Source organism: Erinaceus europaeus, chromosome 11, assembly GCF_950295315.1.
Source record: "Erinaceus europaeus chromosome 11, mEriEur2.1, whole genome shotgun sequence".
Taxonomy (NCBI): domain Eukaryota; kingdom Metazoa; phylum Chordata; class Mammalia; order Eulipotyphla; family Erinaceidae; genus Erinaceus; species Erinaceus europaeus.
This window is the reverse complement of record NC_080172.1, coordinates 82,405,107-82,421,938: the sequence shown is the minus strand read 5'-3', so window position 1 is coordinate 82,421,938 and position 16,832 is coordinate 82,405,107. Positions and strand designations below refer to the sequence as shown.

General features: G+C 37.2%; 1 protein-coding gene across 2 annotated transcripts in view; it reads right to left on the bottom strand.

The window, feature by feature from the left end:
- Window positions 1-1,723: 1,723 nt before the first annotated feature.
- PALMD (palmdelphin) overlaps window positions 1,724-16,832 on the bottom strand; it is a 70,621-nt gene continuing 55,512 nt past the window's right edge. Inside the window, exons 4-8 of one of the 2 annotated variants that reach the window (XM_007528579.3) lie at window positions 10,397-10,511; window positions 10,056-10,089; window positions 9,832-9,945; window positions 6,127-7,212; window positions 1,724-2,074 (exon numbers count right to left, since the gene is read on the bottom strand). In XM_007528579.3, the coding sequence (XP_007528641.1) occupies window positions 2,031-2,074; window positions 6,127-7,212; window positions 9,832-9,945; window positions 10,056-10,089; window positions 10,397-10,511 (1,393 nt within the window). In that variant the 3' untranslated portion in view covers window positions 1,724-2,030. The remainder of the gene's footprint in view (window positions 2,075-6,126; window positions 7,213-9,831; window positions 9,946-10,055; window positions 10,090-10,396; window positions 10,512-16,832) is intronic. The other variant, XM_016190600.2, reaches the window with a different exon arrangement.

Sequence of the window (16,832 nt, the reverse complement as noted above, 5' to 3'; positions counted from 1 at the left end):
GTGAGCCATTGTCTAACCCCCAAGTGTGCATTTTCTTTTCTCTCTGTGAGAGGTGTCTGCACACCACTCCCACTACAAATCCAAATCCCTCTTCACCATCATGGACTGATGCCCTCTCCCTCGCTCCCATCCATTGGGTCACTTTTAGGCACTGGCCTTGCCTCATCTATGCCTTCCGACAGGGGCTGGTGGCCAATCAGTCAGATACTAATACCTACCGCCTAAGGCCACTTACTGTTACACATCCTCTCTAGTCAAACATCTTTTCTGTTCTGAATCATTCATTCATTCACTCAGGTGTTTATTGATCACTTACTAGGTGTCACTGTTCTAGCTAACACTTGTGTAAAGGCAAATAAACAAATAAGCAAAACCAACCAACCAAATAAAAACCAAACCCAAAGCTTTAATCACAAGGATGAAGGTTTAACTGTTAGTCAGTCATTGTTGCTAAAGTTGGAATCATGGTAGAAAAGAAATGAACTGTCACTAGGAATAGGGGTATTTAGGTGAGAGTGTTTCCGAAATTTGAATTTTCAAAATTTCTCAGAATGTTCCACATAAGCAGAGGCACTCTTGCTTCCTATCCAACAGTTCCCCATTGTAAACAACTTATGCTTCACTGGTTAATCTTTGTTCTGTCAGGATAGGCTTTTATGTCTCCTTATTCCTACACAAGTGACTGAGATTTTAAGTCTCACCAGGGAAATTCAGTTACTACCCTGGGAAGAAGCAGATTATCTACTGAAAGGAAGACTTGTAGGACCTAGGTGACATGCATTGGTGTGATCCAGGGGAAGATGTAAGGGAGTAGAACTTGAGGGTGTTGGCCAGAGTTCTGGGTAGTAAATTAGGATAGGAGAGAATTTTCTGGCAGGGGAGTATTGTCCTTCAACTTAACGTCCTGACAAATGACATTTAGGAGTCATATGCGGAACAAATACTTATTAGTTTTAATATTAGGAATCTAACTTATTTGCAAAGATTGGTCTAAACATTAAAGTTGTGCTCTTCAAGAATATGGGAAGTCCTCTGCTCAACAATCTTAGGTCATAAGCAACCACTGCATCATGGAGTTCATATTAAAGTGAGTGAATGAGGGAGTTGGGCCATAGTGCAGTGGGGTAAGTGCAGGCGGCACAAAGCGCAAGGACCAGTGCAAGGATCATGGTTCGAACCCCCAGCTCCCCACCTGCAGGGGGGTTGCTTCACAGGAGGTGAAGCAGGTCTGCACGTGTCTATCTTTCTCTCCCCCTCTCTGTCTTCCCCTCCTCTCTCCATTTCTCTCTGTCCTATCCAACAACGACATTAATAACTACAATAATAAAACAACAAGGGCAACAAAAGGGAATAAATAAATATTTTTTAAAAAAGTGAGTGAATGAATGGATGTTTGAGGAAGAATGAACTTGGCAGCTGTCATCTGTATAGTCGTGTATCTGTATAGTCATGCATATCAAGATAGTTTGAATTCAGACTGTATAAGAGGATAATTATTGTATGTCATTTTTGAGTTTATACAAAGGGTTGAAGTCTCTACTAAATTAATTGAGGTGGGTCTTAGTAACAGGATGTCTTAAAGCCTTCTTAACTTGGAATGACATGTTTACTTATCAGAGTTAAGATGAATAATTTTATGGTGACGTACAATGGCCACCTATAATCTTAAATCTTTGTAGAATCAAAATTATAATATCAGATAATAGAATATAGAATAACAGGCTATTTTTAAATAACTTTATTCTTAAATTTAACAAGCTCTTATTAGAAATGCTTTGGTATGAATACAATAAAAATATGCTGCCCCCGCCCCTCACTGAAGGTCAAGTACATGGAAAAGTTAAGCGTTTGTTTTCCCCAGCTTTTTCAAAAATTTTCTCAAGTAATAACTACTGTCTATCCTTAATGGCTTTTTATGGGTATAATTACAATCTTTTTGATTTCAGAAAAAAGAAACAAAATGCCCAGACGGGAACACTGCAACAGTTCTTTGTTTCTTCTTGAGAGGATGTTAACATAAATGGCGTACTTCAGATGACTTTTTTCCCCAGTTTTGCCATTCTCATCCTTAAAGCTGCAAATTAAAGAAAAAGAACTTATTTTAAAGATATTAATTTTCACTACAAATGACCGTATCATAGAATGCAGGAAAGTTTGAAACATACCTCAGATGATTTTATCCAACAGTGTGAGCATTGTTTTAGTAGCACAAAAAGATAGTAGAAATAATAAGCTATGGTTAACTTAGGGCAGAAGCAGGTTCAGAACTAGAAGGAACCTATTCTATAAAGATTAGAAAAATTAGTGGATCAAGTACATATAAATTTAGTAAATATAGGATTAGTGCACAATTTCATTATTAGTCATAATTCCTATAGGTCAATGACTGTATCTTGTGCATATTTCGGAGGTATGCACCTAAGCCTTATTAAAAAAATGCATTGACAAATTCATGGTTGGCTTATATTTTAATTGAGTTTGGTTATTCTAAGGGGTTCCATATCTGAACAGGTAATGATAAAAACGTATTCTTTATGAATCCAAGAGTTGGAGTAATTATGAAGTGTCTTTGACAAGCCACAGTACAAATACATTTTCTAATAGCAAATATATCTTTTCCTGAGCATATTCAGCTGCTAATGATATACTGAATGTAGAAACCATTTTAAAAAGTGCATATGTAGAACTCATAGCACTTTCCTGATGTTTTGGTATTATGCCCTTAATATTTAGGACAATGGAGAATAGCTAGCTGCCTTAGTCATGATCTAAAAGTTGAGAGATGGTTTCAAGGCACTCATCTTTACATTCATGTGTAACTTGGCTCAAGTACTAGATGTTTAATTGTACACTTTAATTGAATGAAAAAATTAAAAAGGAAAGGCATGAACTCATATTTCTTAACCATATGTTCATTGGATATTACTGAATGGAAATATCTCTAAGAAACACTTCTTCACAAATATGAGAAAGATAGGAATATACTATCATAATTAAAACTAGCCTCACTTTTATTTCCATTCTACTTACATGCAGTATTTCCATTAAATGAAACCTTATTGGAAACTTAAGAGGAACAACCATTTATAGTGGTGGTGGTGGGGGGAATCAAGATATATTCACTTTAATCTAGGACCAGTTGAGATCATTCCCTTTGTTCAATAGCCAGGAGGGTGGTCTCTACTTCTGGCAGGTGTTGGATCATGAGACCTGAGCAGAAGATACAGCTTCCATAGCAAAAGGTGAATTGAAGGCAAAAGATGAAACTTCACAAAGTTTCTACTCTTAAATTTTATGGATCTCTATTTGCTCATACCATAAAAGAAAGTTGTGACAAAATCATTGCAAAGTGACATTTATTTATGGTTTTACTATAATCTCTGGGCTAACTTTTTCAGATAGAAGGGGAAAGACAGAGACAGGTGGTAAAGATACCATAGCATTGAAACTCTATTACCCAGTGCCATGGGAGTTGGGGCTTTGAGCCTGGGGTGCACACAGTACCTTCTCAGTGGAGTGATCCTGCCCGGACTACAAAAGGACCTCCCTCCCTCTCTCTCTTTCTCTCTCTCTCTCTCTTTTTTTTTTTTTTACCTGAGCACTGCTCAGCTCTGGTTTATGGTGGTACAGGGGATTGAACTTGGGACTTTAGAGCCTCAGGTATGAAAGTGTGTTTGCATAACCATTATACTATCTACCCCTGCCCACAAAAGGACTTTTTAAAGGTTTATTTTCAGTCAGGGGCAAAGTTTTCTACATTGAAATTACTCTTCAGCTTGAAATTCAGTAAATCAGGCATAATTTATGTCCTATGGACATTTAACAATATTTTTAAAAGCATCCATTTCTTAAGAGAAAAAAAGAATCCTAGATTTTTAGTCTCTTGCTTCTTTTGTTTCTCTCTTTACCCTATAATAAGTAGATGTGTGAGGTCAGAACATGATAAACAAAAACCCTTGGACTTAGCAGCTAAAAAGCCTGGGTCATCAGTTCTTTTCATTTCTCTTTTCATAGGACAGGGCCCTGTTACACTTACATTAGCAGATATAATGTTGCCATATTTTTCTTGTCATATCTTACCCTGTTCAAAGTTTTAACTTAAAATATCTTGCCTTGAGAATCTCTAGACTCTACCTTTTCTCATCTGTCTCCATTATTCTTGCTCCTTTTTTCAAGATAACAACTGATCTTTGGTAAGCTTCTGATAACAAGGAAGAGACTTAGCAATTTTATTAAGCATTCAACTGAGAATATTTATATTTATACTATAAGTAAAGGTATGGACTAAAATAGTGGATTTCCAAGTGCCAGTAAGCTCTTTTTTGGGGAGGAGAAGAGAACAGAGAAGTTATGAAATCAGGGTGTTTTTGAAATTAGGGTAGTTAAGTGGTTATATATCTTATGTATGCGGATGCCCCTCTGAGGACATATGTCAACACAATATACTTAATATTAAGACCTATTTGAAAAGCCATATCAGCTCTTTAATCCTTGTGCTGAATTTGGAATACAGGAATGTAAAACAATATCATGATGGAAGATAAGGAATTTGGAGCATTTTGTTTATAAGATGCTTTGATTGATAGTACAGAACTTTGTATTGTTACTTTGTCTGTAATAGGTCTTCCTGTTTTCATTATTTTAGTTCAATGATATGATTAGTATTGTTTGGAAACATTAGTCACTTCCTGTCTTTTTCTATGGGGTGAATGCGTTGACATGAGTAGTGGAGAAGGAAAAAGGGCACTTGGGAGGAGCTGGTTAACATGCAAGTTCAAAAGGGTGGTTTTTATAGTGGATAATATCAGTAAGTGTAAATTGCATGTTTCTCTTTTCTAAATCTGTTTTGCCATTCTAAAAATTAATTTGAGATGCAAAGTTTGATCAGCAGACAAAGCTCATTCTTAAAACATAAAATAAGTTTTAGTTTTAGCAGGTTTCTATTGTAGGGACAGACCATTCAAGTCTGATTTAGGAAGAGTATATTAAGTATGTATTTATCAAGAAGTCAGAAGTTCTTCAGATAATTAAACTTAAACTTGTTGTGCCTCATATAACCACTTAAAAGGATGAAAGAAATCTATTTCACTGTACTATCTGGTAGCCCAAGATAGGGCTTGTGGGTTGTAGAAGAAGAATCCTTCCTGAATTGTACAGGTATTACCACATTTTTATAGAATCACCCAGTTTTGCTGGCTGGATTAGCTAAGGCTCAATAGTTATTGCTTTTTAATAAAAATTATTTCATTAAAGATCTTTGTAACTACTCTTCTTTTATAGTATAGTCCCTTTATGTCTAAGTGGCTTGGCATACTTATTTAGCCAAGATGAATACAATTGTTATAATTGATTTTGTCAGATTCTTACTTGTCCTTTATAAATAATAGGAAGAATGTAATGCTCAAGTTATAACAAGGAATTTGAAATCAATGAGCTACCGCTTTTATAGAAAAAAGTGTCATTTTTTCATTCAATGCTAAAATAGCTCGTTATAAAACTTTATAAAGAATGAGAAATGCAAATGCAGAGAAAAATAAATTTTCCAAGTTAGAGAAAACTTTGACAAGTCATTTGTCATAGTGTACAAGAAAAACTGTCATTTATTTTAAATGTAAAAAAAAATAAAGAAATAAAGCAAATAAACTAGAAAAGTCTAGAGAAATAATGTATTGCAAAGTAATAAAATATTATTGAAAATAATTTTTTCTTGAAAAATTAAAGCAGTTTGTCAACTTATGTAAGAAGATTAAATCACAAAGAGGCTCAGAAACTGCAGCTGGTATCAGATTCTGATGGGAAAAAATGTGGTAGTAATGACTCAGTGCACTAGTGTTTCAAGTAAAGTTACCCATAGTATTATACCATGACAGAAGACAAATTTCAAGTTATTAAAATCAATCCATTAAATAGTCAACTAAGGCAGTGATTAGAATAATTTTCCTTTAAAGTGACTTAATTACCTAAGGTGTAATAACTCATTCAGATTAGCATTAACAAAAAATACTTTAGTGTGCATTATTCTATGAAGTGGTCAAAAAAGATGAAAGCAAGAGGATTTGTTAACAACACAAAGGGAAGACTGTCACATGATTAAACAGCAGGGGAAAGCCTTATTATTTTTATTACCTGTTAAGGACGGGTCTTCAGTCCCATCTCCAGTTATCTGAACATCAGTTGGAGAATGATGGACAGGGCTCCCTAAGCTTTCTTCTTGTTCTTTCAGGGATATGGAATTTTTGTGGGGAGATTTGTGGTTTGTGTTTTCATGGGGTTTAACTTCAGATCTCTTTCTAGGAAGTGGTGTTGGCTTGGCAGGTTGATAAACCTGACTATAGGGAGCTATGGGATGGTAGGATGGCTTCTCAATTTCTTCTTCACCCTCTTCGTCCTCGTCATCAATCACAACCAGCTCAGCATGGATGATCCCATCATACCCTGTCAGAAGCTTCTTTTCTTCTTCACTGTCTTCTGCTTTCTGGTACCCCATGAAGATCATGGTCACAGGCTCTGTGTCATTCATGTTAGAAGGCAGAGAATGAACAATATTGTATCTAACATCTTCCTCCTCCTGGCAAGTAGAAGAACCTTGGTGTTCTGACTTCCCAATTAGTGCTCTGCTGGGACTCAATTCTGCCTCTGGAGAGGATGCATACTTGTCCTGCATCACACTTGCTTCTTCACAAGGAGTCATCTTTTGAAAGGTGTGGGGCTTCTCCTCTGTTGCTTGAGTCATTGTTCGGCGGTGAGGGATTGGCCGAATGGGACTAGTATGATTGATGCTGTTATCTCTCTCCTCTGAAAGCCCATTGTCCATATTATGGGTGGAGTCATTCATATCATTATCCAGTCCGTTAGCTTTTATCTTTATCCTTTCTTGAAAGTTTGGTCCAGTGGTTGACTTCTCTCTCTGTGGGGTTGTAGGCCTGTAAAATGGATTGGCATATACAGGCTCATGATATTCTGTTGGTGATTTAGAGTTTCTCTCTGAAGCTTGTCTTAAGAGTTCCTCTACTTCAACTGGTGCCAGGTCATCGGTGCCATTGTGTGATGTAATGGGATTGGAGCTGACTGCATACACTGACTTTTGCCCATCGTCATATACTTTTATCCCTGTTCCTTTGAAGTCATCTGATGGCAGAGGTATTGAAGACAAGACTGTGCTTTCTCCAGTCTTCAAGTCTTTCTCAACTTTAATTTCCATGGCATACAAAGCTATTGAGAGACAAATTATATCTTTTATTTAGTTCTCTTTTATTCAATATAAATTAGCTTTGCTTTCACAGTGTTAAAATTTATAGTAAATAAGTCCTTTGAGTTTGTTATGCTAGGTGTTGTGGTCTATTTAAAATTTTATTATATTTGTTAATTATGCAATTACCAAGCACTATGATCACTAAGATTCTTATATAAGAATGTATGAAATTACTGAAGATTGAAAAGGGATGAAAAAGAGAAGGTGGTGGCTAGTGAAATATCTCACTTGGACAGTGTGCTGTTTTGCCATGTGTATGACCCACGTTTAAGCTCAGCCTCACTGGAGGAAGCTTGTGTACTGTGGTCCTTTTTACACTTTCTTTTTGCTTCTCTATCTTTCTGTCTCTAAAATAAGTAATGAATTAACATCCCCTCCCTCCAAAAAATTTAAAGGTCTACTTATAAAAAAAAAGATAAGCAGATGATTACAAGTAAGGATTTTTATTGAGGAACCAAAAGATAGCATCTTTTTAGTTATAAATCTAACAAGGCAGATTTATAGTCTTAAAATATTATTTTTTAAATTAGTGACTTAATAACAGTTCAGAATCTTATAAGATCACAGAAGTATAGTTCCACGTCTCACCTGCCACCAGAGCTCTATGTCCCTCTCTTCCACCCCCTTCAGACTTACCATCCTCCAGATCAGAGTTACACTCTTCACATTATTCACTAATTATTCACATTATTCACTATTCATCACACCTTTCCCTTCTCTTGTTATCACCTGGTTTCATCACTCCTGGCCAATATCTCTTTTCCAGATTGAAAGAGACAGAGACAGAGAAATAGGAAGATGGAAGGAGAGAAGGAAAGATAACACAGATCCAGAGCCAAGTGCAGTGGGGGCTGGGCTCAAACCTAGATTGCAGACATGACAAAGCACACACATTATCCAGGTCAACTATACTACTGCTCCCTCAGACCTTTTTAGTTGGGAAGACTGTAAAAACCACACATTATAGTGGATAAAAGACCTAGCTAATTAAGTTCCTTCCTTCCTTGATGCATAGTTCTAAAGTTTTTTCAAAAGGGAGGTTGTAGAAATGTAGAACTGATATTGAAGAGAGAGGGAAAAGTAGAATCACATGCTTCTCCTTGGCTTATGTATCTTTTAACTTTTACTCTAATTTTTTTTTCTTTGCCTGCAGGGTTATATCACTGGGGCTCAGTACCTGCACTATGAATCCACTGCTCCTAGAGCCCATTTTTTTTGGATTTTGTTGCCCTTGTTGCTGCTGTTGATTTTGGATAGGACAAAGACAGTGAGAGAGGAGGGGAAGACAGAGAGGCAGAGAGAAAGATAGATAGCTGCAAACCTGTTTCATCACTTGTGAAGTGACACCCCCCCCCCTCCATGTGGAGAGCCAGGAGTTTGAACTGGATCCTTACACTGGTCCTTGTGCTTCGTGCCATGTGTGCTTAACCCGCTGTGCCCAGGCCCCCTAGTCTCATTTTTAAGTAGAGGAAGGGCTGAGATATGCTTCAAGTCCAGGCAAGATCCTTATCTAATAGACTCTTGGGAAAAATTATAGTGTAGCAATGCTTGCTTTCACTGTCTTCCTATGTTTATTTTAAAAATCTACCTTGCATTTTGTATCTCCTAGAGGTTCTTGGTAGGTGAGTGCGCTGCCCTTGGGCTGGTTCTCCCTCCCACTCCTATCGGTTCTTGACACTCCTGGATTATCCAGTGGAAATTGTAAACTCTCTTCATATCTCTTTTTCCTGCTTTGTTCTTCCCTTTATATTATTCTCTAACATGAAATGTACTTATTTACTTACTTTATTTTTTTGTCTTCCTCCCTTAGAATGTCAGTTCTATGAAGTCAGAGGTTTTTTTGTTTGTTTGTTTGTTTTTTGGCCATGCTTATATTAATTAGTGTGAGGACTGATCTTAGAGGTATTCTAAATATTTGTTGAATGAATGAAGGACTACTACCTGTACAGAAGGGGAACTACTTATTCTAATCTGAAACTCAAATGTTCCTTCTCTGTCTTCCATACAAGCCTTAATTTTGCCATAAGCTTTCAAGTATATGTTTCATAAAAATATTTCTACAGACAGATAAACAATTCCTAAGGGGAGTATTTTCATTTCATAAAGGCTCTTAGTAATGCAGCAGAGTGTCTATTAAATGGACTATATAGGGGAGATTTATTTGAGCAGGATGTCTTTGCTTTTAAGAGCTATCTCCTTTAGGCTATCAGCTTCTCTGTTCTTATCTAGTATGTTAGGGAATAAAACATAAGGACTAATACTAATGATCTCTACTTGTGTAATTGACTCACCTTGTGGAACTATGCAAAACAGGCCATTGTCTAACTGGAAGCATATGACACCACTGCAAGTTTCTAATATTAAAATTATTTGAAAATCTGAATCTGAGAACTTGTCATTTCTGGGGAGATAGCATAATGATTATGTAAAAAGACTTTCATGCCTGGGGCTCTGAGGTCCCAGGTCCAATCCCCAGCACCACCATATGCCAGAGCTAAACACTGCCCTGGTTAAAATAAAATAAAATAATTAAAAAATAAAAAAGAGAATTTGTCATTAACCACAGATTTCTCATATACCTTTTCTGTTTTGCTCACCATCTTCTAATCCATCACTTCTTTCCTTCCTTAACCTGGAAGGTATGTAGGATTTTGGAAGGTCGGGAATATTAGCATAGATATCTTCAATTGATTCTGTAAAATTAGTATTAATTCAAAATTCATTTAGTATCTGTATAACAATGGGAAAAGTCTTAGTGGGTTTATCAAAAAAGTCAATAGAGGGTAGATTGCTCAGAACATACCTCCTCGTGTTTCTTCCTTTTCCACCTTCACAGACTATAAAAAAAAAAAATGAATTCTTTGTCATTAATAAAATTTAAAACATAAATTCTAAATGTGGGCATATTTTCAAGAATTACATACAATCTCTGGACTCATTTTGAGCAAGATAACTTTTAAAAATATTTTATTTATTTATTGATGAGAAAGATAGGAAGGAAAGAGAGAAAGAACCAGACATCACTCTGGCGCATGTGCTGCCGGGGGCTGAACTCAGGACCTCATGCTTGAGAGTCCAACACTTTATCCTCTGCGCCACCTCCCGGGCCACACAAGATAATTTTCAAGATTTGTTAGTTCTTACCCTTATTATATCTTCTGTTGTCCTCTCATATGATTTTAATTTCTTTAAAATTGCCTCCTCATTGGTTGAGATTTGCAGCTCAGCCTTTTCAAGGTTGTGAATCTCTTTCTCGAGTCTGACAACAACAAAAACATTTCTTTTTATTGATTAAAAAAATATCAACACAGAATTTCTAAAACCTCCCTTGAAATACTGCACTTAAGCATCCAGCTACTTTCTGAGAACCACCACACACCAAACATTACATTCTGTCAACTAGAAGGCAATTGATATCTGATAAGACTTAGTGGTTTTCATTTGAAATTTTAATTTATTTTTTTTGACTAAGGGATTTCTCAAATAGAAATCTTTCCCTTGCCCCATTTTCTTCATTGCAATTACTAATATAACTCCCAAATAAAAGAATAGAAGCTCTTTTATAAAGTGACATTTTAGTGAGGAACCTTTAAACACAATTTAAAACAAAGAGTTTTAAATCTTTGTTACAAGTAACTCTTCAGGATCCATGTGTACCTCAGTTAGAGTCCTGCTTCATCTGTCAACTTTGTATAAAATCTAATGTAAGTCACCAGACTTTGTCAGGTTTCATTGTCATTCATTTAAGAATATTTAGTTAGCATCAGTTTACTCTAGGTCCTATTTTATGTGCTGAAGATACATGACAGTGCATAAAGCCCCCCCACCCCCCAAGTAGTTTATTATATTCTCTTGGAAGGACGTAGACAATACACTAATAGACAGGCTGAAAACCTTTTCTGGAAAAAAGCTAGGTGGTAAATATTTTAGGCTTTGCAGGCCATATGTTGCACAGCCACATGTATTTTTTTTATTGATATAATTCACTAATAATATTAAAGCCATTACTAGCTCATGTTGGCATAAAATAGGCCAGTCTTAGATTTACTCCTGGGAAGAAGTTTGCAAGCTCCAATTAAAATATGAGTATTTAGAGGAGCTATCATAGCTGTATATGTAGTAATTGGCGAACTGTGACCCAGGACCAAATCTAGATCTGGTCTACCCCCCTCCCCAAAGTATATATGTACATATGCATTTATTATTATTATTAGATAGAGATATGGAGGCAGAGAGACAGTGGGAGAATGAAAGACACGATGGCACCAAAATTGCCTCTAGTGCAGTGTGTGTGTGTGTGTGTGTGTGTGTGTGTGTGTGTTGGGGAGCTTAAAACTGTGTCATGTGCATGGCAAAGCATCACACTACCCAAGAGTGCTATCTTACTGGCTCATACACATTTATTTGTGAAGAGAAATATTTATGAGTGCAGTGTGTGTGTGTGTGTGTGTGTGTGTGTGTGTGTGTATGTGTGTGTGTGTTGGGGAGCTCAAAACTGTGTCATGTGCATGGCAAAGCAGCACACTATCCAAGAGTGCTATCTTACTGGCTCATACACATTTATTTGTGAAGAGAAATATTTATGAGAAAGTAATCATAAAACGTGGAATAAGTCATTAACAGAAGAATAAGGGGATAGAAAATATCTGGGAAAGGTATGCCATTTAATGTTATGTGGTTAGGGAGACTCCAGTAAGGTCATCAGAGCAATGACAAGTACAGTGGAGACACATAAAGGCTCCAGGGGGAATGTGCTTAGAGAGAGGGGAGAGACACTGTGAATCATCAAGTAAGAGCAGAGGGGGAAAGGAGGTAGGTGGTGAGAGATGAAGGCAGAGAAGCGGCAGAAAGCTGGCTTGGTGAGTCCTTTGAGAGGCTGTTGGGAGACATTAGTAGAGGAGAAACAAGTTTTAGCTTGAAATTTCAACAGTAATATTGGCTGCTGTTTTGAAACATGGCGGCCATGTGTAATATTACAGATGAAGACGGTGGCTGCTGCTAGAAGGGCAAGAGCTATTAGGGTTCTAGAAATATCCCACAAGAAAAACTGCCAGAATTTGTTGAGATTACATATGTGTGTGAAGATGTCGAGTGACTCTATGGCCAGAATAATGGCAGAAATGTGAATGTACCTGATAGAAAAGAAACCTGAGTGAGAGAAAGGAGATCAGTGGAGGGGATGTGTTGCATTTGAAGGAGTCAACTGGTGGTGTGGAGAAGTTGGCTCGATATGAAAATCAGGAGCTCAAAGTCTGGGCTTCAAGTATAAATTTGGGACTTGGTATTTCTAACCATTAGGTTGGTAATATGTCCAAGAAAGAGAGGGCTTCTAAGGGATGAATTCTGGGGTAATTAAACACTTGGAAGGCTGGGCAATGTTAACTATTTCACAGGATTTAATAATCAATAAAAGAAATTATGAACACTGAGAAAATGCTAGTTTCTTCCTATATTTCCCTCCTTCTATTTATGGGGCATAGGGACAGAATTCTTTTTTGCCCTGGCTACTGGGATTATGTGCTGCACTGGTATTTGTAGTTGTTTTCCTCTGTAGAGAGCCCCATGCATAATACAATGCTATACAATTCTCATGAATGTCTTTTGACTAATGTGTGAAGAATATGAGACTTGAATGCCTGATACCTTCATCATACTACCTGCTAATGAATGTTTTTGAAGGGCTCAGGCCTCTCAGTAAAGCTGCAATTAATACGATGCTGTGGTAAGATGACACATCAAATCATATTTGTGAGAACCTAACAGAAGCAAACACCCCTTCTGTTCTTTGTCACTTAGTTATAGCCAAGTCTCTGTTAAATAGGATAATAAGGAAGCATCCTGGTGCTAATTACTTAGAATCACAAGCCTCTGACAGGGGATGCTTACTTATGCAGACTATCTCCTGGAATTTTTACTGTAATGCAAAACTCAGTATCCTCATTTTATTATGTTTATTTCAGATTTCCATATATAGGCCACATAAACATTATTAAGAGGTAAAAATCTAGAGATCTGCTATTCTACAGGATCAGAACACCCATGAGAGTGATGGGAAATCTAGAAAACAGTAACTGAGACTAAGGAGCTGGTTGGGCCAAGGCAATGTGGTAGTTGAGTAATGGAATGGGAAGTCTAATCATTTTCACACCGAGTAATGCATGAGTTTTGGTGGAGTGCTTGTTTGTAAGGGAAATGAAAGTAAAATTGCAACTAGTAGGCACAGTGGTTCTCAAGTGCTATTTATCACTCTGAATACTTGCAATGCGTGGAGATATTTTTGACTGTCATAACTAGAGACTTCTGGTGCGACTGGTATCTAATGGGAAGAGGGCAGTGAGGCAACTAAGCACTTTACAATAGACAGGACAAAGGCAATACTGTTGATAAGACTCACTTGGTCTATATGACAAAGTACTGACGTTGAAGAAAAGCGAGGTACCTATAGAAATGCCTGGTATACTATACGTGCTTGATATGGGACTTTAAAAATATTCCTGTCTCTGATATTTTTACTCTTTCCCTATTATTTCTCTTTTTCATTTAGACATAATAGAGAATTCAAACTTAGTATTTGCTGAGAGGAATTTGAATTAGATCACTCTGACCTTTATTTAAAATCACCATTAGAGTCAGCTTGCTTTTCAAGACTCTCTCTCTCTCTGTCTGTGTGTGTATGTTCATCTATCTATATCTACCCCCTGCATTGCCCTACTACCCCCTGCTGATACACACCCCTGATTTGAAGTTTAAAAAAAATCAGGACTCAAATTAGGGACTCACATTTAATTCTATTGCAGAGGTTTTGGGTTAGAAGAAAAAAAATTAACAAGTGTTAAGTGAAGAATTGGAAAATATGTAAGTACATGGATCTGTTAATTTGTGTGTGTGTATATATAATGTTTTATGTTTATATATCTTTATGTAAATCTGCCTTTTTATTAACATGGACATCTTTTCGGGAGGTTGCTAGGGAATAAGCCTTTAACCTTTAGCTGCTTATCTCTCCCTCCTCCTGATGGGTTAGAATTTCCGTAAGTGCTGCCACCCCCATCTTTAGCAGGTATTATTTTTCAGAATGGGAAATGAGCTCCAAGAAATGCTGATTCAGTTTGGAGAGGTACAGGTGGCAGAGAAAGGGAAATATCCTTTTTGGTGCCTCTTGGGCTATTAGACAGGGTCTGATGGATGAGTTAGTACCTTTCACAATTGCTGAGAGATGGTGGGCAGGCATCATGTGCCAATTTAGATAAGAAGAGTACATGAAAAAGGATTTGTAATGCTATCCATTATTGGAATCTTTCTTCTCCTTGCCTATTTGCTGGAGAACAAGAGGTTATTTTCCAGTACTCCCTAGGTAAAAGCAGGTAGCTTTCATTTCATGCACTGCTCTAGTAATAACCTCCCTTAATCATCACAAGATAATGTCTCCAATCCAATTCCAACATGCAATTTTTTTGTCTTAGAAAAAAGGACAGGACATAAATGCTGGATGCACCAAAAGGGTTATTTCTGAAGGCAATTTTTCTGCTGGTAAGGGTCCATTTATCTCTTTCAGTTTGGGGTGAAGTTAACAAGGACTAACAACTTGATGGAATTTGCCATTAGGGGCCAAACACACTGGAGATCAGGTGGAAAATAAAAGTCAAAAAGTATATAACAGTAAAATGCTAGCATTTTACTGTTAGCATTATAAAACATTTAACATACACTGAATCTACCATACTGGGCACTGCTCTCATTAGTGCTCACAGTGACTTACCATGAGTAATGCTAGTAGTTCCATTTGACATAAGCAAGCTGGGTACCCAGAAAGGCAACTGGCCTGAGGCTGACAAGCAGCCCATGCAATTTGACGTCAGATCTCTGCTGCTAGAACCCAAGCTTATAACTTCTTTCTAATTAGCTACTATGAGAACAAAACCTTAAATAGTTTCATATGAGTTTCAGCAACACTCACTTCACTAGGTAGTATAAAAAGTGCTCTCACTGTGCTTTCTATCATTATTAAGAAAGTAAAGCTGAAAGTCCTAGCAGGGGTACATCAACATGTAAATGTGCTCACTGATTACACATAAAGGTCACATTTTTTTCTGCTCTAATCTCCATTAATGTGATTTGGTTATACTAAGGACTTCTCTCCTTAGTGGGCCAGCCAGTCTAAGATTAAAGTTCAGGTTTCTTTGTTATTTTTTTCCTTTAGTTGGTTGAAGTTAATTATTTTATTGAAAGTTTTTTAAAAACACTTTATTTTTTAAAAAATTATTTATTTTATTTGGCAGGACAGAAGGAACTTGGGAGAGAAAGGGGTTGGAGAGGGAGAGACAGGGAGACACCTGCATCACTGTTTCACCACTTGTGAAGCTTTCCTCCTGCAGATAGAAAGCAGGGACTTGAACTCAGGAGGTCGCATGTGGTAAGACATACACTTAACCAGGTGTGCCTGGCCCCCTATAGAAACAGTTTTTAAATTCAGTGCCAGGTAACAAATCCAGGGTCTCAGACATACTAGACATGTGTTCTATCACTGAGTCACGTCCGTGGTTATAATGGCTTTGTCTTTGTTGCTCTCACGTGTGGTGTTGGGGACTGAACTCTGGAGCTCACCTGGGTATGCACTCTTCCCAGCACATAAGTTTGGTTTTTAATAGGAGTTCTTAGAATAGTCTCCTTCTAAGAGTATAGAGTTCCCTAAGCTAATGCCACTTTGTAGAGAGACTTGTTTTACTTGGACATGAGATAATTGTTCAAAGTGATGGACTCTTTAGATCTTACATATAAAGCTAGCTAATGAAATCTGATTACAATACTGAAATTTGAATGTAGTTTATAGTTGGCTTTAGGAATATGCTTTGAAAAGACAGATGACTTACTTATATCTTTTTTTGCCCACAGGGTTATTGCTGGGGCTCAGTGCCAACACTACAAATCCACTGCTACTGGCAGCCATTTGTCCCATTTTTGTTGTTACTGTTGGATAGGACAGAGAGAAATTGAGAGGAGAGGGGAGGATAGAGATGGGGAGAGAAAGACGCCTGCACTGGTGAAGTGACTCCTCTGTAGGTGGGAAGCTGGGGGTTCGAACCAGGATGATCCTAGAGCCTTGTGCTTTGCACTATGTATGCTTAACCTGGTGTGTGACCACCTACCACCTCCCTGATTTACTTATGTTTCTAAGTAAAAAACCAGAACTACTCCCAAAGAGAGGGTCCAGTAATGATTTCTGGAATAGCTTGAATCAGCTGGTCTTATATTCAGGCTGTACCAACAATGATGTCATCTGATTCCAGTTGACAAATGAATTAAGAACAACTGGCTTACTCTTTTAACCCAAGTTAGACAAAGAGGAATCTAGTTTTTTCATTTTTTCTGGAGGAGTTTCAGACTTTCATAATGTATTTGTGAATAGCAGGTTGAATTTAACCTGGAGTAATATGCACTGTAACCAGTGACTCTTCTCTTGGGCTAGAGATTATTGTACCTGTTTTGCCCACTGATATTTTTTAAAATTAATCTTTTTCTTTTCCTTTATTAGTGATTTAGCAATGATTAACAAGATTGTAGGATAAGAGGGGTACAATTC